This window comes from Strigops habroptila, chromosome 6, assembly GCF_004027225.2.
Source record: "Strigops habroptila isolate Jane chromosome 6, bStrHab1.2.pri, whole genome shotgun sequence".
Lineage (NCBI taxonomy): Eukaryota > Metazoa > Chordata > Aves > Psittaciformes > Psittacidae > Strigops > Strigops habroptila.
In genome coordinates this window covers 74,186,624-74,206,876 of record NC_044282.2, presented here as the reverse complement: position 1 = coordinate 74,206,876, position 20,253 = coordinate 74,186,624, and the positions used below count along the sequence as shown (strand labels likewise).

Genomic DNA, 20,253 nt, shown 5'->3' with positions numbered 1-20,253 from the left:
AACCAAGTCATAGTAAGCAAAGACATTGGAATTCTTACCAAGAAATAGAATCTCAGAGTGGTTTGTGGTGGAAGGAAGCTTAAAGCTCATCCAGTTCCAAACCCTGCCATGGGCAGGGACACCTTCCACTAGAGCAGGTTGCTCCAAGCCCCATCCAACCTGGCTTATATGATGAAAGACAGACAACTACAAAGAGGTGGGACAGTCATTTCTTTCTTCTTTAATATTTTAACTTAGAATAAAAAAAGAAAAGAAAAAAAAAAAGAAAAGAATGAGCAATTGTTACTGTACATTCACATTTCTCCTCCCTCCAGTGCTTTGTTTTTCCTTTCAGGAGGTTCAGAGCCCACTTGCCATCAGGTGGGAAGCTGATTTTCTTACTAGCTCTAAGTACAAACTGGTGCACATCAGAAGGGTCTCACCTCTTTGATTTGCAAACCTGTACCTCACAGTGGAAAACCAAGTAGTTCTGTGAGCCCCTGGTGAATGATCTGAAGGCTACAAGAGGCCAATGATTCCAGAGGCCAGATTCCACTGATGGAACACAATCAATAGAGGAATTCTGACACCCTTCATGAGGGTGTTTTAGGGGGAAGATTTATCACAGCAATTGCTAATTCCAAAACAATTATTTTAATCTCAATATTTATGTTTTAATTATGTATTTTCGAATTGTTAATGAACCCAGATAATAATGATGTTTCAGCCAGGTCCTTTGTTTTGTCCCCCTTCTACTCAGATACTTTAGTGGCTGAACCCTATCACAGTTATTGATGTATCTATGTGAAAAAGTGTCCATCATGTTAAAGGTGATACTTCTAAATCTATGTTGTGCTCAACATTTCAGTCTTGCACACTGAAAAGCCAGTAAAACTTTGATCAAGTGTGTGTCTCAGCCAAGTAACAGGATAATTCCTTCTCCCAGGAAATAACTGTTAAATACTTGCTTCTCCTCTTTGCAGTTTTGAGACAATAGTGAGAAGAACATTAAGCACTGCGATGTAATCTGCTCTTGAGTCTACACAATTCCACGTTCTTGGGTTCTCACCTCGCCCTCGTTACACATGATAAAAGCATTGGTTGTTTCTGGTTTTATTTTAAAAGAGTTTTTAATCAATTTGATGACTTTGAAGTTCTACATCACCTTTAAGCATAAATAGTGTCTATTTTAAAATACGATTCACTACCATCCACCTGCAGGTTCTTGTGCAGACATCTACAGATGCTAGCAAAGGTCGCCTGGGTTTCCATGAAGTATCACAGCTTGCTTCCTGAAAGAGACAGAAAATACTCTGTGACCAACTGATCATACCAGGGCATGACATTCACAAACAGTTCTTAAAATAAATTCAAATTATTCAGTGAATTTTAATTTCTCCCCGTGCTGTGAATCATGCCTAGATTGCCCCAGATGGCCCGAAGTTATCACTGGCGCATTGCACTCCTGTGTGCCCATCTCATTGTGTAGCTGCTCTTGGTTTTATGGTCAGGCACCTTCCTGCTCTAGTAGATTCTAACAAAAAGCAATGTACACACCAGTTTTGGGAAGAGTTTAGGCATAACTTTTTCTATGGGTTTAAACTAAACCAGAGGAAGTTCAAGTTAGATATAAGGAAGAAGTTCTTTACTGTGAGGGTGGTGAGGTGCTGGTACAGGTTGCCCAAAGAAGTGGTAAATGCTCCATCCCTGGCAGTGTTCAAGGCCAGGTTGGACACAGCCTTGGGCGACATGGTCTAGTGTGAGGTGTCCCTGCCCATGGCAGGGGGTTGGAACTGGGTGATCTTAAGGTCCTTTCCAACCCAAACTATTCTATGTTCTATAACTCTATTGACAGTCAAATACATGCTGGAAAACTAGTTCTAGGGAAGAGCTTTGGGCATTCCATTATCTGAGATTGACTGAGAAATCTGCACTAACTGACTCAAAACTTTCAAAACAAGCATCTTCTTTTTTCCTTCTCTTCCCCTCCCTTACTTTTTTAATTCCCTTTAAAAAGTGATGGCAAGGAAGAGAAGAGAGAATGCTTCCATTGATGTTGTAGATTAACAAATCTACAACAATAAAACAATTGTATTGGAGAAAGTAGCCTCTGTAGGACGCCTGAAACTGACAGGGCACTTGAACCAAACTCACAATATCAAGCTCTTTACAACTGCAGCATGTGAAAGGGCCACTGGTAACTTACAACATGCTGCAACGTAGTTAGGGTTGGAAAGGACCTTAAGATCATCTAGTTCCAACCCCCTGCCACGGGCAGGGACACTTCACACTAGACCATGTCACCCAAGACTCCATCCAACCTGGATGCTGCAACTTAAGTGGCAAACAGTATTTGCACACCACTGAAGGGTAACTGTACTATATAAACCCCAGATTGACAACAATTCTTTACAGTAGTTGTAAAGAAAGCACAGTACTGAGTCATCTGAAGCTGTTCCTATGGCCTTACCCATCACTGGGATGAAGTAGATGACTGTGGAACGGTACCTCCCAGGACAATGCAGTTTTTGTCAGTCAGGGTTTTAAGCACAGTTGTGGCTGGTGACTGCAGAATTTTACGTGAAAGCCTCATTCTGCCATCAGTTGGGTCACGTCCAAAGTATTTTACCTGTGAGGAAAACAAAACACTTTCAGACTGATCAACTTAGAGCTGAAGATAGAATTTTCCTTGAAAGATGGTGTTCCATTTTGGTTTTTATGCTGGAAAAGCCGTAAACAGGCACCAGTTAGCCTACATTGCTCTGCCAAACTAATGTGGTGCCCAGACAGCAAGAGTGTAACACTAAATAAATCTAACTTGAACTGGTCAGCCCTTTAACCTGCACAGAAAGGGAATGTAATATGGAAAATATTTTCTTTATACACACAAACCAAAAAATTCAACCAAATTCTACAATATGAACAACAGTTTGCATTTTAAAGACATACTTACCTGAATTTCTTGTCCAACTTCTAATCCCAGGGCACTAGGATGTTTAATCTAGAACACAGTGGGTTTGGGAAGAGTTAATTTCAGTGTGACTAATTTTATTAGTTATAAAAGTTCTTTCTTTGAGGGATTCTTCATGCTATACTTCAGACAATCACAGTGACTCAATGCTACCTTATGAACAGCAGGTTTCTACCTGTTACAAGTAAAGGATATTGCAGATCTAAAGAACTTGGTGATGTGCATGAAAGCATAAAGATCATAGCAGACATAGAATCATAGAATAGTTAGGGTTGGAAAGGACCTATAGTTAGATTGTTTGCAGCTCTAACTACAGCAGAGATTAAACAAAAAGGTGCTGCTCATCTAACACAGCTTTTAACATGAAACAGTCTCTACAATAGTAGATGTGTTAAACCTAAAGCAGGCTATGTTTAGTGAGAATTGATGAGAAACAAATCCAAGTGCCCAGTTTGTACTTGTTTAAGCAGGTATTACCTTTCTTTGATCAAGTTGTGAGTTATGAAGTAACACTGGTGTCATGTTTGGATACAGTTTTACCATCACTCCAGAGTCTCTGCAACAGAAAACAGCAGGGTTATCTCAAAATGCATTGATACAGGTCTGTGTGTACCTTACTCTGCATGTTGACCCCAAGGCAAGCATTAGAAAACTTGTCAGAAACAAGATTTTACTTCTCCCTTTTAAAAACCTTGTATCAACCATAACATGTGCTCTCATTTTTCCTTAATTGGAAGTGAACAGAAATTACTAAAATAGACTGTCCTGAAATAAGTAATAAATACCACCCAAAAAGTACATGTAATTTTTGTAAGACCTATTGGATTGGGAAGGGAAAAGCAAATTCCTACCATATCAGATACAAAGACAAAAAAGCCTTAGGTTTTATTATGGAGACATCCTAACTAAACAAGCAGCAAAAATAAAAGAGACTTACTAAGAAACAGAGTATTTTCAACTAAGACATTATCAGGAATGATGCAGGTGCCATTGTCACCAGCATAAGTTTGGCATCCTTAAAAATCATTTTACATCATATTTAGGTACCAGGAATACAGCTATATGAATAAACTACTTTCTACTTCAACTCCAGAGCAGGTTTTATACCTTATTTCAGTTATCGTGGCTGTATAAACTGCACCAAATTCCAAATTCACTTCCTGCTGTAGAGGGAAAAGAAGACAACTGTAAGACACACGTTCAAAAAATGCAAACTGAAAGAGCCAGCAACAAAAGTCTGCCCTTACATCATCTTTGCAGATGTCACGGATAAATTCTCTTGCTTCGTGCATGGCAATAGGGGTGGGAGCAAACACAGAATATGTCTCTTCATCCAACTGACTTACAGTTACACCTTCAAAACAGAATTGAATGAGGATTTAGGTGAACAGTGCTACTGCTTCAGCAAGAAGAAGTTATATTCAGTAAAGACTTGCATAGAGCAAAATGATTTTGCACACTCATTAAGATCTCAGGAGCAAAAAGGCTTTAGTTCATAGGAAGAGAAGCTGCATAGATTTGATCTACACTTCCTATTCATAGTCAGACTTGCTTGGCTTTCCACCTTTCATTCAGCACCACCTGCAAAACTGTCCCTTGGTGACCCTTCAATTGCCTCTTCCCTAAGCCCTGAAAAGCACCATCACATGTGCACCACACAGGGAATTTCTGCTGACACAAACTGCAAGCACTGTTACAGACAGAATCTATACACACCTAAGTGTAGCTGAGGTGAGCTTCACCCAGCTCTTCAAAAGACATGAATCTCTTATCAAGACATTGTACAGACTCAGTTTGTACCAAGCACTGGAACACCTAAACACGTAAGTCTGGAAAAACAGTGTTTTGCAGCCGGCAGCATAAAGCACAAATTAAAACTACCCTTTTCTCTTGGTATTTTCTCCTATCTACTTACTTAGGTCATTGCTGCTGAAGCACAAATGCCAGTTTCATGGAGGTGGTCTACAGAAAAATCTGGGAAGTTTTAGCTACTTATAGTTTCTGAAAGGGCATAAAGATAGCACTAAGATTCAGCAACAGCTGTGCTAATAATGCCTATGCTGCCAAGATCCACTAACTAAAGCTCCACACTAGTAATATTCATATACAGAAGCTAATACCACATTAGGATAATTTATCCCAGGAAGCAATAATGTCTTACCAGTCTGTGCTTGAAGCTTTTTCAGATTATAGGCCCCAGGACCAACGAATCTTAATCTTTTTGACAGTGGAACATGGATAGTTTCTGAAAGAAAATGTAAAAGTACTTTTGAAATGCTTAATACAATAATCTTGAAAATTATCACCAAAAAATTCATCACATTCATTTAGGTTTTAATCTTCTATAGCTGCTGTATTTGCTGAGCGTTGATGTAATTACATTGAAGAATTGAAATAAGTGAAAACATAGAATACAAACACTTTGATGAGTGTAAATTACCTTAGGCCATACCAATACTGACACCTATATGTATTCTGATTTTGAGAGTTCCATATAACTTCAGTTCAATTCTGTTTTCTGGTGTTCAGTGAAATAGTACAGTGCTGTTGTCCCACATGGCAGTAAAACCCCCCAAAATTCACCTCAAAACTCAAAGAGAAAATAACCCCAAGGGGCAGAAACATGTAACAGACATTCATTCAAAACTAACTGTTTTAAGCAGCAGCTTAGTGTTAAAAGGTAATTAATTATAAAATAAATGAATTCCTACCAACAAACAACTACCATTACCTACAACGGGTCCACTTTCTTTCCTGTTAGGTCTGGGTTTTGCCAGTGTTTGGTTCATAATTTGTAAGATCTCCCTCTTTGCAGCTGTGGGGTTGGGGGGAGAAAGGAAAAAGTAAAGTTTTGTATAAGATTAAAATCAATGTATGCAGATTTTGTTATAAAGTAGATAAATACCCTACCTCCTGCCTAACTTGAGAATGTATCATGGTGACTTAACACTTTTCAGGTAGTGCATGTTTGCTGCAGTACAACCTTCTGCTCTGTGCATACAAACCCCATCCCTTGACCACATTCAATGATTTTATGCAGCCTAGAACATGACATACAGTTCTGTTTCAGGCTATTACTCAGATGATAAGAGCAGCAGAGTATAGCTTTGATCAGTTAAGTTATGACACACTGGCCTGGAAATTTAGCTGAGCTGCTTCAAGTAAACCACCACTGAACAAGAATTACTAGCTCTTACATTTTAGTAAGGGTCAGAATACAGATAGCAGTAAATTTCAATACTAACTATAGCTGAATTTATGATAAATGAGAGTTTGCTGTTCTTTTTGTAACAGTACTCTGTTGGATTTAAAAGTCATGTAATAAGGTGCTTGTGTGTCAGCTCAAATCCATTTCAGATGCTTCCTCCCTTTCCCAACTTTCACCAGTCAAAAGGAATCCAGACTTTCAGTGCACAAAGCTCCACCTCACCCTTCACTACCTGGGTTATTCATAAGAAATTGAGCTGCTAGACCTTAACCATGAACTCCCTTAGGTGCCACGGGCTTTTACTTGATGTCCAAGAACTCACTGCTCAAGAGACATTTAAAAATTGGTCTAAAGTTACTTTAAAATTATTTCGGAGCTTATTTTCAACAAGCCTTTTTACTGATATATTGCAACAGCAAAGAGCAAGCCTTTTGTCCCCAACTCACCACATTGATTTCAATATAGTATGACAAAAATGTTATAAACTCACGTGGGCTCAGTAATATTGCATCAGTCAAACGCAAAACACTCCACGTAAATGTTTTACAATATGTTCCTTAACCCTGATGCTGCCCTTTTGTACGTGCCCACCTTGTACATGTCCCCCTCTTTGCTATGCCACTAATTTTACTGCAATTTTTCCAAACAAGTTACCCATTGCACTCAGCTGATGACCACTAGTATCACACCATTTTGTTCTGGTTTAGTATAAAGTAACCTCCAGGAGCAGCAGACACTGTTACTGAGACTATGTACAATGATATGGAACTTAAGTGTGGTGGCTAGGGCCTGGATTTTTGGAGACTGAAGGCTCTCCTCTGACACAAAAAGCTCTTTAATTTGGTATGAAGTGCCTATACTCAAATATAACAGAAAACACCCAAATGAGGCCAGTTCTTTTTGAAGATAGCAGCTTTCCCCCCCAGTGAGAACAGAAACATTAATAACGTATTAGTTTCATAAAACTTAAAATTTAATACCATTTATCATTTAATGTGATAAAATAGGTGCAAATACAAATATGGACCTACCTGTAGCTTGCTGAATAGCTTCCATTACAATTTTTATTGGTATTCCTGGCAGTTTTAGATCAGCCTAATACGAAAAGAGTTATGTGACGTCAATATAGAATCATATGTAAGGAAAGGTTTAGATACAATGCCATAGTTTCATTTTAGGCAGATTTAATGTTACAATACCTGCAAGGCAGTTATCCCTTTATTAGTGCCTGCCATCTTGAAATCCATATCACCATAGTAATCTTCAATTCCCTACCAGCACAGACAGAAAGAAAACAAATCGGAGTAACTTTATCCCAGTGTCAAGTCTTGTTATACTAAAAACACATCCTATGTTTCAATAGGCCACAAAGCAGTTCTGCAGACTTGGAGTTACTTCCAAGACTTGCATGGTTTTCCTCAGCCTTATTTTGCTGTTCAGGATTAACGCTGTTCCTTTCTCTCCTTATAAAATAAGAGCTGTGGACTGGTTTCTGAATAACTGGTCCACAGCTGATTTTGCACTATCAGTGGATGCCACAGTGTGAAGCAGCAGCAGCATCATGATAACGTGCGTTCTCCCCCCCCCCCCAACAATTTTGCCAATATCCATCCAATATATTGTGGTTTTCAGTGAATTAGTCAAGAATTATTGATCTCTTTCTCCCAAGAGAAAAGACAAAATACATTCAAAAGAGTTTGTGAGAGTTTAAAAGAAATAACTGAGTAATTTAAAAAAAAAAAATAAGAGTCATAACTGGACATTTACTAAAGATTTTTTGAAATAAGGAAGGAGTTTGGGAGACAAAACAGAGAAGATAAAGCAATTCTGTATTTCCAGTAGTGCATGTTGCAGAATTAACTGGGTAAAACATTACAGAAGAAGGCCATAGAGGGTATTTAGCGTATTAAGCATCAATAACCACCACAGTGCTAGGAACACTCACCAGGATGTCCGTCAGCAAACGATAGTCCTCAATATTTCCATTTTCCTTACTGCATTTGGTAATGAGACCTATGGCTACACCTGCAACTGCACTTGATACTGGAACTCCTGACAGTGGTAAATAAAAAGACATTTTTGTAACCTTTGGTCATTTCCAGATCCTATAACCCATTATCATATGCAGTTTATCCGATTAAGCGCTGTATTTTGTACCTGCATCCATTAATGCCAAACTTCCACCACAAGCAGAAGCCATTGAAGAGGACCCTACAGAGTTAGAATACAGGGAAAAAGAAAGTATTAAACACTGGTCAGAAGTACCTGAAACAAAACTTGCTAGGGATATTCTTCAATGACAGCTTGAAACTTAACTTGTTGCCAGCTAGAAAGTCCTGTGCAGCAACACACACACTACAATAAATAACTGCAATTAGAAATTTTCTCTGGGAGAAGTATTTTTAATAAGAAATGGGTAACACAGTTTGAATCTTTCATGATACCAATACCAAAAAAGCTCAACAAGCATCACTAATAAATATTCTAGATAAAGAATCTGTGGGTTTCACAGCAAGCTGCAAATGGGACTCCTTGTCTCCACTGACCCCTTCTCCCAGCCACCTCATCTCACTGCAGTGCTAGGAAATTAGAGGTAGACCTCAGGTTGCTTCTTGCCACACAGGGGAATCTGCAGGAAGGTGAAATGGAGAGAGCTCTCTCCCAGACTGCAGAGATGGGAAAGAACAAATACAGACAGCCAGGAGAAGTTACCTCTCAGTCAGTGAGGGCACCAACTGTGATTAAACACTGAAGAAGGGGGCTCAACACATGCTGCCTTGTTTTCCTCACTCTGTAGCATAAAAATGCCCCCAAGTACTACTTTATTAAACTCAGGATTCATTTTTACATCTCATACTGATATGTGCTGTTATACAAAGTGACAGAAAGGCCCACTGTTCATGACTATATACATCCTTTTTATGTTAAATACTTCAGGTAATAGAGCTATCAAGATAAAGAATGTTAAAAATGAAATTTTTTACCTAAAATGCCTACAACTTAAATTTGGCAAACTTGAGCTTTTTTAAGAACCAAATTTAGTCTCTATTAGTATGTTACAAAGAAGAAAACCATAATACCATTTGACTCCAAGACTTCCGAAGTAACTCGTATTGTGAATGGGAAATCCTGGGGGATAACTGGTTTCAAAGCTCTTTCTGCCAGTGCGCCTGTTCATAAAAAACACCAAGTCACCCATAAATAAAAACCATCAGATAAAACATTAAAACTTAGAGCATGGGATTCCTCTAGTCTGAACTTACCATGTCCAAGTTCTCTTCTGTTCATACCACTCACTTTGCCAATCTCATTAGTTGCATAAGGTGGAAACTATGATGTAAAAAAATGTGTACAGAGAAAATTAGCTAGCTTTTTTTTAATTATTATTATAAAACATACACTTAGAAAACATTCTTTGAAGCTTTGGTGTATCTCAAGGTAAAAACACATTAAAAAAAATAAATCAAACCACCCCACCTCTATTTCAGTGTTGCAGACTGACTTCTATTAGTCACTCAGTGTGCAAACCAGAAGCACTTTGGGTAGTGTTTAGTAAATGTTTTACTTCCAGAGAATAAAGCAGTTGCAAGGTAGTTGAGAAACAACACAACAAGTTTACTCCAATCAAACCTGCCAAACAACATATCAGAAAGCTTGTTTCTGTCACACAGATAACAGAACAAGATGTGCCTGCTGCCTGTATAAAATACCCTGGGCAAGTTCCAAAGGCTACGAGAGATCCAAGATGTAAAAGCACTTATTGACCATTGGTGTAGTATGTCAGCTGAATATATTAATAGAGTTGACTAAAAATAATAAAGCAGATTAATCCTGCTTTCAGCAATAACCCATTCTTAAGGGGCTCACCTAATGTTAAGATATTAAAAAGACTGTGTAAGATGGCAATTTACATATTATCCAGTGCTTTTTAGGAAGCCAACAGTTTTGTTCATAAACTGCAGTATAAATTCACATAAGAACTTGAAGTTTTAGCAAATCTAGAGATAATCTGTGCCCTTGGAAGTGATGAATATCTCCTTTAAAAGGCCTTCTGTGAATCGTGCCGAAAGCTGGGACACCATAAAACTCTCACCTCATAATGCAGCATGAAGTTTTTATCTTTTATCCCACTAGGAATTAAAAACAAGAGCATGTCAAAAAAGAGCCATCAAACATGTCCTATATACAACAGGCAATTTGTAAGATTATATTCACTTACGCTTACAAATAAACTCAGCCAACAGATTTGCTGATCCCCCACATTTTTCCTAAGGTTTTCTATGTAGCGAACAAATTAAAAAGCATAGACTACAAAGAAAAAAACCCCCATGTGTTAATCATCATCATCAAAACAGTGTCCCTGGCTGTTCTGTCAGTTCTTCATGCCAGTTTTGGTGTGTCTGGAGAAAGAACAACAAATAAAAATCCAACTTGAAGAACATGCGCATCTTACTGCACACAATGCAGTAAGGACTCAGAAGCTTCGGCACTCAGAAGGAAAACTGAGAATCTCTGTAACCACAAAATAGCTTTTGATTCAACCAAAAACTGTGCTCAAAGAAGTTACTACAGCATCATAAGATCTGACTCAAATAAAAACAAAAAAGCTCATCTATAAGAAAAGTTGTGTCAAGTCAAAACTTGCATGTAGTTTCACACAGAGGCATTGATGAAGCAACCCACTGACTGCTAATTAAACCCCATTATTTAAACACAGGAACTGATTTCCAAGAATACCAAAGTTACAGAACATGGACAAACACCTCGAGGCCAAAAAACTTAACTAAAGCAAAGCTGACACTCTAAGACATAAAAGTTCCCACACTGGTGACATGAGATCACTGTACTGCAACTTTAAAGGGAAGGAGTTTCCCCTCTCAACAAGGTAGCCCTCGGCAATGTTAATGGCACAAGGACTTGCTACATTGTAAGTTAAATTTTCCTCACTCCATTAAAAAAGAACACACACATTTTGCCCTCTGAACATCTTTATTTTGAGACAAAATGAGAATATTTAGATGGGCTGATTCAGTTGGGGAAAAAAACCTCACCACAGCTACCTACATTTTGTTTTCCATTTGAACCAAACTTGACAAACAGCACTCCATGGGCTATGTGCATCTAACCTATCGAGCAAAACTACCAAACTTGTGAGAAATAGATTGAATAAACTCCTATCAAGTTCCAAATGTGATGATAAATACTTGGAACAAAGAAAGAATCCACTTTCATCAACCATTTTATTTAAAGAGGCTTGATATAGGGACACAGTTTTCCAGATTCAACAGTAATTCATTATTTCCTTTCTTTCACAGCTAGACTGGATGCTGTTACTTGTCATATTCCCCAGTTTCAAATGTGCACCTATGGAATTAATGCCACCTTAAAAAAAAACAGCCAAGATCACTTCAAACTCTAATTTTACAGATTTTTCAGTCCTAATGGATATGGATATTGAAGATCAAGGAACTTTTATCAACTGTGCTTAAATGCTCACCCTCTTTTATTACCACTAACAAAACACCAAAGAGAAACATACCTCACTGCTGTTGAGATAACATCTGACTTTACACTTGACTCTATAGAGTCAAATGTAACTGTACAGAGAACCTAAAATAAAAGGACAGAGGGTGAATAAACTGCTCAAACACACTTCCGTCATTCCCAACTTCTACTGTTTATGAAGAATCAAAAAGAGTGATTGCAGCAACAAATACGCTGCCATCTGCAAACCTTTTCCTTCATTGCACAGATTTATTAATATCTGCAAAGATTATACAATCACATTTAAAAATATTAACTTAATGCTTCTTAAACCTGGAAGGAGCCAAGAACAGTTTATTCCCTAAAAAACTAAACTACTTCATTTAAGAGCCTGGGCAAGATGTCATGCAAAAGAGCAAACCTGTTTATCACACGAACTGGCAGCATGTGTTATTTCTAGTGGGGACAGCACTGAGGAGTAAATCACTGTTTGCAACTATCCATGTACCCTGTAATAAGTCAGATCAATGGCTGACAGTCTTCTAGGAAAATGAACTATAAAAATACAGCAGACCAAATCTCAAGTACAATCTTACTTCAATTACCCCCAACAACATCTGACACTTTCGGCAAAGAGGAGAAAAAAATATCTCGTTAATATGATTTTTTGGGGTACAATCTCCCTATTCAGTCCAGGTTACATATGAAGTTCCTTTTAAAAGATGCACAGTTCAGCACGTTAACCAGGTCACCCATTTTTCTAAAACCAAACAGGATCATTTTACAGTAAAAGCTGTTGAAACAACAAGTATCTTTAAGATAGAAATCTAAAGAGAGGGGCAAAAAAGAAACTACTATGGAATTGCTTTTTTCCCAAAGCACCTCCCTCCAAGACAATGAACAACAAATCTTTCAGCTTTTGATTAATCCGTTTACAATTTCTGATGTTTAAAGATATTACCTGCGTTTGGCCTCTCTGAAATAAGGCTGATCCATGAAGCATTTTAAACATGTCCACTTCACATTTAATATCCCTGAGAGAAGTCAAATCCCTCCCATCACACCTAAAGTAACAAGCAGAAATTATGAGATCAATGTAACTATAGTCTTGGATAAAAAGTCAAGAGAAACGTTATTCAGTAGGAGTTTGTTCTCCTTACCTTCTGTATTCGTTCAGAACAAGGTTTCGGAAAATATCCTTTGAAACCACGTTGAAAGACTCTATGATTTCATAAGGCTCAGCCTCTGGAAATTTTTCTGAGTATAAAAAGAAATTGCATCTCAAGTTGGAAAATGAATTTCATGTGTCTTTTAGTAAAATAGCTTGGCTAACAGAGAGCACACTGTAGGTCTAAGCAGCACCAGCTCCAGGTAAGCATTCTCTAACTATTAAGCAAGCAGAAAATCATACCTTTTAGCTGTTCTTCCGTTTCAAGCCTTATTTTGTTAATTGCTTCATCTCTAGAAATCTAGAACACAGGATTTGCAACCAGTTAACTCTACAGAGCAGAATAATGCAGGTTGTTGGGGTTTTGTTTGGTTTGAAATTCTCTAAGGCTCAGGCAAATAAGGACTAGGATTGTCACACAAATTCAAAGGTCAATAACCATAGAATACCAGGTTGGAAGGGACCTCAAGGATCAGCTGGTCCAACTTTCCTTGGCAAAAGCATGGACTAGATAAGATGTCCCAGCACCCTGTCCAGCCAAATCTTCAAGAGTGTCCAATGTTCGGAAACCCACCACTTCTCTGGGGAGATTATTCCAATGTCTGATGTTCTCATTGCGAAAAATCTTCCTCATTTCCAACCGGAATCTCCCCAGGAGTAACTTGTGCCCATTACCCCTAACCTTTTCTATGTGACTCCTTGTAAAAAGGGAGTCCCCATCTCCACATACAGCAAACAAATATTCTGGTATATAACAATTTACAGAACAAATTATTATTACTACTGCAAATATATGCAGAGAGGAGCTTTTATTATCCTTAAAGAACTAAATCTTACTACAGTTTCATTATGATATTAATTAATAATTGTATCGTGTTTGAATCAATCACTTACTTTATCATGGCCTGAATCTGTGAACACCGCGTAGATCTTGTTGGAAGCAAGTCTTTTGGAAGAAAAGAAATAACTTTTGAAAACACAGCTTATAAAATACTTAGATAATTAGGTTTTGAGGGCTAAATGTTCATCTTCATTAGGAGTAGGAGAGCCCCAGACTGACATTTATAAACATTACTAGCTCCAGCTGCCCTTCCTGCCTGCTCTCCTGCCACCTCTCTGGAATTAGTTATCACTTCCACAGGCCAACATCCCAACTTCTCTTGCCACCATTCCACAAGAAAGACATATTAACTTGCACTACTTCCACTGGGTTTTCAGGGTGTTTGTTTTAACCTGTCCTTTTCACTAAGCATAAAAGAGAGCTGAAGGCCGTGTTCCTATGCTTCTATGGAAAACAAGTACTGAACGTTCAAAACATGCTATTTTGTTAAACAACCCCCCCAAACATATCTGATCAGAGCACATCAAATTAAATTCTGGTTAAATAACCACTTTGAATCACTTAACAGAATTTAGACCAAATTATTTGTTCTGGACTTACCTGTTTGTACATTCCACAATCTCTTCAGGAGCAACATAAAACTTCTGAACAGTTCTCTTGACAACACCCTGTTCTTTCACTAGTTGCTGAATTCCCTGGATTATATGCTGGGTATGCTTCACCCCTACTTTGATGGCATGACAGAAGTCTTGTTGCAATATATTCTCAGCAGTTGCTTCCAACATAACTGTGAATGGAAAGTTACAAATTAAGTATTATTTTATTGTTCAAAAGCAATCTAACTCAACTGAGGGGATACACATTAACACTAAACAGCATACGTACAATGGAATTTACTTTACATCACCAAAGTTATCAAACCATCCACTGTTGTTTACTCCTACTACAGTGTAAAAATACATGTTTCAAAGATGAGGAGAGTATCAAAGAGGCACCTTGATTTTTAAACCCTCAACAGATATTAATAATTAAACCACTTACCAACTTGATTTTGTGGAGCTCCAGCAACAACTAAATTTAAAGTACTAGAAGACAACTGTTTTCGAGTTGGATTGATAATAGTTTCTCCATCAACCAGTCCTACCCTTACTGCACCTACAAAGAAACTCCAGACGATTATTATAAGGAAGTTCTTTAAGACATCATTTTACATTAATTGTTGGTTTTATATGTGTAATTCTCAAAGCTATGGGCTCCTTTTTAAATACTAGCATGTTAGCTATATATCAAGAACAAATCTGTAAGGCAGAATTATCTATTCTTTTGGGTAGGGCATATAATGCTGAGTAACATTATACATAAGGCTGTAAGTTTGTTTGGTTTAAGTCATTTGAGCACATGTTCTCTAGAAAACAGGCAGGTGAAAAGAAAACACAGCTAAATATTTGTTCTTGGCTAGATCATTTCTCTTCCCAAAAAGTATTCACAATGAAATCAAGCTCTTCTTGAACTTGAGTTCCTGGAAAAAAGCTGTATTCCTATCCAGCTGTTTTCTAAACAGTGTTTTTCAAGACCAAGTTTCTCTAAAGAAAAAACAAAATGAATGGTCTCTATACTGTTTCTGGACTATAAATTCTTCCAGAAGTATGTTTAGTCCAGGAAAAACAATGCTTTGAATAATAATAATCTTACCCATTGCAAAATTATTTTCAATTCTTGAAACAAAAGATAGAGGACTTCAGATTCAGGTTCTTATTAAAAATGAAAGCATGAACTGAGGTCTCAGCCTTCCATTACATTCAAATCATCCATCACTTCAAAACATTTACTTACCAATAGGACCATTCCATGGGATATCAGATAACGCAAGTGCCGCAGAAGCTGGAATAGAGAGATAAAAACCTGTATTAGAAAAAAATGGATCACATTAAATCACACACAAGCAGCCAATTTTTAATAGTCCTCTTACCTCCATTAATTGCCAGAACATCAGGGTCATTGACACCATCTACTGCTAAAAGATTACAAAGGATCTGGCATAAGATAAAAGACAATGAATAATTTTGACCTACACATTTTTCTTAGCTGTCAATACAAAGCTAAGGACAATAAAACAAAACCTTCCACATATTTATACAAACCTACACTGCAAATGAAAACTTCATCAGGTATTTAAACTAGAAAGCTCACAAAAACCCCATTAATGTATGATATTGTATCATGTAACATATACTATTAGCTTTTCTTTCCTCTTGTACAGAGGATGTTTGAATTTTGTTCCTGTACAACAAAATTTGGAAACTAGCGTGTAATAAAAATAATGTGAGACAAGGAAATGACAAACTAAAAAGCAGCTCTACTCTATTACACTATTTTTCAAAGTGTAAATCCCTCCTTGATGCTCATGAAAATTGCTTTTCTTAAAACACTGCCTACGTCATGTGAAATTTTCCTTGGATTTACCCAAGTTTTCCATTCTGAAGGTAGCTACAGTACAGGACAATGAGCGTGACCTACCTGTGTGTCATAAAAGTAGCCTGCTGGAAAGAGTGGTCTGATTGACCGATCTGCAAGAGAAACATTCAGAGTCTAAGAAGTATTTGGGTTTCAGTAGTTAGTATTGTTTGTCTGGTAATAATCCCACAAGAAGCTGACAAATGGTTTCAATGAGACCCAAATAAACAAAAAAGAAAAGGTAGAGAACCCGGAAGGAAATTTAGCACAATATATAATCAACTCTAAAATTTCAATAGCACTCAAGAAAATAAGAGGTATTTGGGTGACCACACCCAAACAATTGGAAAAGTCTTCTATGCTTTAGGATACAAATAACCTATTAAATAGTAATTCACCAGAAATATCTTCAATGAAGGGACATAGTCCTCAAACAAAAGCAACAAAAGCATTTTCCCATGATGCATAGATTTCCCACTAATTTCATTTCAGTCTGAAGCATATAGGACTCTGTGTAACAGCCTGGGCCTTACAGGCTGTTGTCTCTCCTAACTCTTTTCATTGCTGTCTTAAGATGCTGATAAATGTTGAATTCCAAAGTGTCATCTTATTCATGAATGAAGATAGCCATGATGGAAATGACTTTTCGAGCACGATCAAGAGGGAGAGAATGAGTGTATACCAATCACCAAGTCTGCCTCTGTATTTCAGAGTTTAGCTTGGTTGCCTCTTCCATCTGTCTAGAGATGAGCAACTGCAGAGGTAACATCTCCACAGTAAGGATGAGATCTTAATATCCACAAAGGTGACGACAAGATTTCTCAAGATCCAAGCTTATATATAAAGAATATGCACACAGCATATGTGATATATCATTCTGAAAAATCAGTACTGATAAACAAGAAACCACAAGTTTGTTTTCTTCTGACATTACTGCAAATCAACTCTGCAAAGAGCAGTTATAAATTACTCTTTTCAAACATTCAGGAGGTTATTCCAAAATATTTAAATTATAAATAAAATGTCGCAGCCTACCTATTACTCTGCTTGTAAGAATTTCTTTATCAGTGGAACCAAGCTCTCTCCTTAGATAGTTTGTAGGAATTCTCCCTGCTGCAGCAGCTTTCTGGCGGTAGTCAACCTTTTAAAAACAAAACAGGGACTCCTAAAGACAACAGATTACTTATTTCAGGGCCACAGAATCATTCAGTTTAGGAGGGACACCTCCAAAGGTCTATAATGCTCAGAGAAAGGTCAACTCCGAACTCAGATTACATTATTCAAGCTCTATCTTGATGCCCAAATAGACCCTCCCATTCTGTATCATGTATGGACTGCCCAGCCAGTCAGTCCCCAGTCTGAACTGCGCAGAGCACTACTACACTCCAAGTTCAGAGGGATTCCAGGGCACTGCTACAAGTATGAAACAGGCTGTGTTCCGGTACACATCTCTGAAGAACTCACTATTATTCAGTCTGAACATGAGTCATTAACCCTTAATAATCACAGCCCCCTGAGCCTCATGATCCAGTTTTCCACACATCTAAAATATAACGGCTGAACTTTGGATGTCGTGGCAGATTAAGTTCACAAAGCTTTTGTGAAAAGCCTTGCTAAAATCAATACAGACAACATCCACTCTCATCCCTCATCCACAGGCACAGTTATTTTATGAGAGACTATTACTCTGAGGTCCAGGGTCTGTAGTCTGCTATTTAGATTTCTCACTCCACCCAGCATCTTGAACTCCACTATTCAATGCTTACCATTGCTAAGGCAGTAGTACTGAATCACTGATTATCACAAAACTCATTTTGTCATTAGTACTTACCACTAATGGCATAAACTGAGATGCAGAAGGCTTAGTTTTACTGACTGCTGTGACCATTACTGCTGTGTCACCTAGCTGGATTGAGAAAAAATAAATAAAATGAGATGAGCTGCAAACAAAATATTGTCTGAAGCCCTAAACTTATTCAGACTGAAACTCCAGAATATTCTTTGCAGAAAAAAACCCACATAAATCCATGCTTCACACCATTATTTTTGCTTTCCAAACTAAATTCTCCTCAGAAAAACACAGCTGCAGGTTAATTAGAGATTGAATTGCCACTTGATGCTCTCTATCCTTTTAATAGGCTCTGATGACCTAACAACGACTGTTCAAATGCAGACATTTTGAAGCTGCCCAAATTTTGACTTTTTTTACCTGAACAACAGCAGATCCATCAGCAAACCTCGCCAGTTTTCCTGAAGACAATTCCATCTTTCTGTTGGAAAGAAATAATCTGTTACTCATGGCAAACCCAAATATATTTTCTAGTAAATTCCATGTTCATCTACAGCACCAGCTGTACAGAACATAGCCTACAATTCATATTGGACATAAAAATTCTCATTAGATACAGAAATTGAAACACTGAACAAAAGTCCACTTAAACCTGCTTTTGCTCCAAACTGCTTTACAAAGCCCTACAAAGGGCTTTGTAAATAAGACATCTGGGGTAATGGTTGGACTTGATGATCTTAAAGGTCTTTTCCAAACTCGCTGCTTCTATGATTCTATGTCCTGCTTTGTCACCTGGCAGCAAAGACATGCAGCTACAGGATCTTAGCTGAAGTTACACATATTGCTTAGAGGCAACATATTTTGCTCGTATTGAAGATGAATCATCCACCTGTTCTAGGCAGAGTTTAGTCTTCATTGAATCCCAGAGTGGCTTGTGTTGGAAGGGACCTTAAAGCTCATCCAGCTCCAACCCCCTGCCACGGGCAGGGACACCTTCCACTAGAGCAGGTTGCTCCAAGCCCCTGTGTCCAACCTGGCCTTGAACACTGCCAGGGATGGGGCAGCCACAGCTTCTCTGGGGAAAGTCTGTGCCAGCGCCTCAGCACCCTCACAGGGAAGAGCTTCTGCCTTAGAGCTCATCTCGATCTCCCCTCGGGCACGTTAAAGCCATTCCCCTTGGCCTGTCCCTACAGGCCCTTGTCCAAAGCCCCTCTCCAGGTTTCCCGGAGCCCCTTTAGGCACTGGAGCTGCTCTAAGGTCTCCCCTTCAGGAGCCTTCTCTTCTCCCGGCTGACCCAGCCCAGCTGTCTCAGCCTGTGGTACCACCACAGCACACAGACACGCACCCGCCGTACCCGCCGTTCGCGCACCCACAGAACACCTTTCCCCACCTCAGCCACAGAACGTTCTCTCCTCCGCGCAGGAAGCGGCGGGAGCAGCTCCCCGCTCCCGCAGCGCAGGAGGACCGCCACCGGCACCCCAGCGCCTGCTTCTCCTCACTGCTGACCAACCCGCCGACCCCTGCCCAGACCCGGTACCGAGACCCCCCCCCCTCCACAGCGAGCCCCTCACCTGCCGCCCACCTCCACCGTGACGGCGCGGCAGGCCCCGGCCGCCGCCCGCAGCACCGAGCCCTCCGCCCGCAGCGGTCGCCGCCATCGCACCGCGGCCCCGCCGCCAACGGCCCAACCCCGAAGCGCGGCGCGGCGGCAGCCCGTGGTGGCGGCGGCCATGGCGAGACAACCCTCCCTCCCGCCAGTAGCCGCCATCCGATTGGCTCTGGGAAGCGGCGGAGGGCGGGTTCGCGCAGTAAGCTGGAAGCGGATTGGGTTTGGTGCCCGTGGTGGAGTTTCGATTCCGCAGCGCGGAGCCCTGCCGGAGACGGTGGCTGAGGAGGGTCAGGCCGAGCAGGGCGCGTAGCCCCTACTGGAGCCCTGTTGGGATGTCTGAGGTAAAAAGTGGCACAAAAAGCCCCATGGCGGCCGCTAGATACGAGACAGCTTTAGAGCTAAAACTATACTAAAATGTGGGTAGACACCAGCCCAAATAGGGGTCAGGCTGAGGGAGAAGACTCCTGCGCCATGGCTGCAACCTCCTTCCCGCCACTGGTGCCTCAGGAGACCTTGTGGCACCTTCGTGCCGATGAAGCCTCGTCCGGCTGCCTCAGGCTCAGCTGCCACCGCCTCAGTATTGCTACCGAGTGACAGCAGCCACAAGGCTCGGTGTGGGGAAGCTGTTACATGTTAGAGGGTCACTCAGAAATCCCATACTGGTTTGGGTTGGAAGGGACCTTAAAGCTCCTCCACGTCCAACCCCCTGCCACGGGCAGGGACACCTTCCACTAGAGCAGGTTGCTCCAA

The 20,253-nt window shown here is 39.6% G+C and overlaps 1 protein-coding gene across 3 annotated transcripts; it reads right to left on the bottom strand.

Annotated features, from left to right (window-relative positions):
- Positions 1 to 1,076: 1,076 nt before the first annotated feature.
- PNPT1 (polyribonucleotide nucleotidyltransferase 1) lies at positions 1,077 to 19,637 on the bottom strand. Of its 3 annotated transcripts, none has more exons than XM_030490972.1 (29): positions 19,466 to 19,637; positions 18,315 to 18,375; positions 17,937 to 18,011; positions 17,141 to 17,246; positions 16,169 to 16,218; positions 15,621 to 15,684; positions 15,485 to 15,532; positions 14,693 to 14,806; positions 14,252 to 14,438; positions 13,705 to 13,756; positions 13,054 to 13,111; positions 12,803 to 12,899; positions 12,604 to 12,706; positions 11,698 to 11,768; positions 10,252 to 10,288; positions 9,422 to 9,488; positions 9,239 to 9,328; positions 8,316 to 8,369; positions 8,104 to 8,210; positions 7,358 to 7,429; positions 7,190 to 7,253; positions 5,682 to 5,765; positions 5,112 to 5,195; positions 4,198 to 4,304; positions 4,058 to 4,113; positions 3,428 to 3,506; positions 2,933 to 2,980; positions 2,450 to 2,608; positions 1,077 to 1,271 (listed from the first exon to the last, which is right to left on the bottom strand). In XM_030490972.1, exons 1-28 carry the CDS (start codon positions 19,624 to 19,626, stop codon positions 2,453 to 2,455), a joined length of 2,352 nt encoding a protein of 783 aa, XP_030346832.1. In that variant the 5' UTR covers positions 19,627 to 19,637; the 3' UTR covers positions 1,077 to 1,271; positions 2,450 to 2,452. The 3 variants fall into 3 exon arrangements, with proteins under 3 accessions (XP_030346832.1, XP_030346831.1, XP_030346833.1); XM_030490971.1 differs by having other exon boundaries at positions 1,077 to 1,274; positions 2,453 to 2,608; XM_030490973.1 differs by lacking the exon at positions 19,466 to 19,637 and having other exon boundaries at positions 1,077 to 1,274; positions 2,453 to 2,608; positions 18,315 to 18,527.
- Positions 19,638 to 20,253: the final 616 nt, after the last annotated feature.

Excerpts from the sequence above, each read along its gene's own strand:
- PNPT1 (XM_030490972.1), bottom strand. The coding sequence starts at position 19,626 with ATGGCCGCCGCCACCACGGGCTGCCGCCGCGCCGCGCTTCGGGGTTGG. Across the intron at positions 14,439-14,692 it reads AGCTCCACAAAATCAAGTTG|TTATGTTGGAAGCAACTGCT; the intron begins GTAAGTGGTTTA and ends TTCCATTCACAG. Across the intron at positions 13,757-14,251 it reads ATTGTGGAATGTACAAACAG|ACTTGCTTCCAACAAGATCT; the intron begins GTAAGTCCAGAA and ends TTCTTCCAAAAG.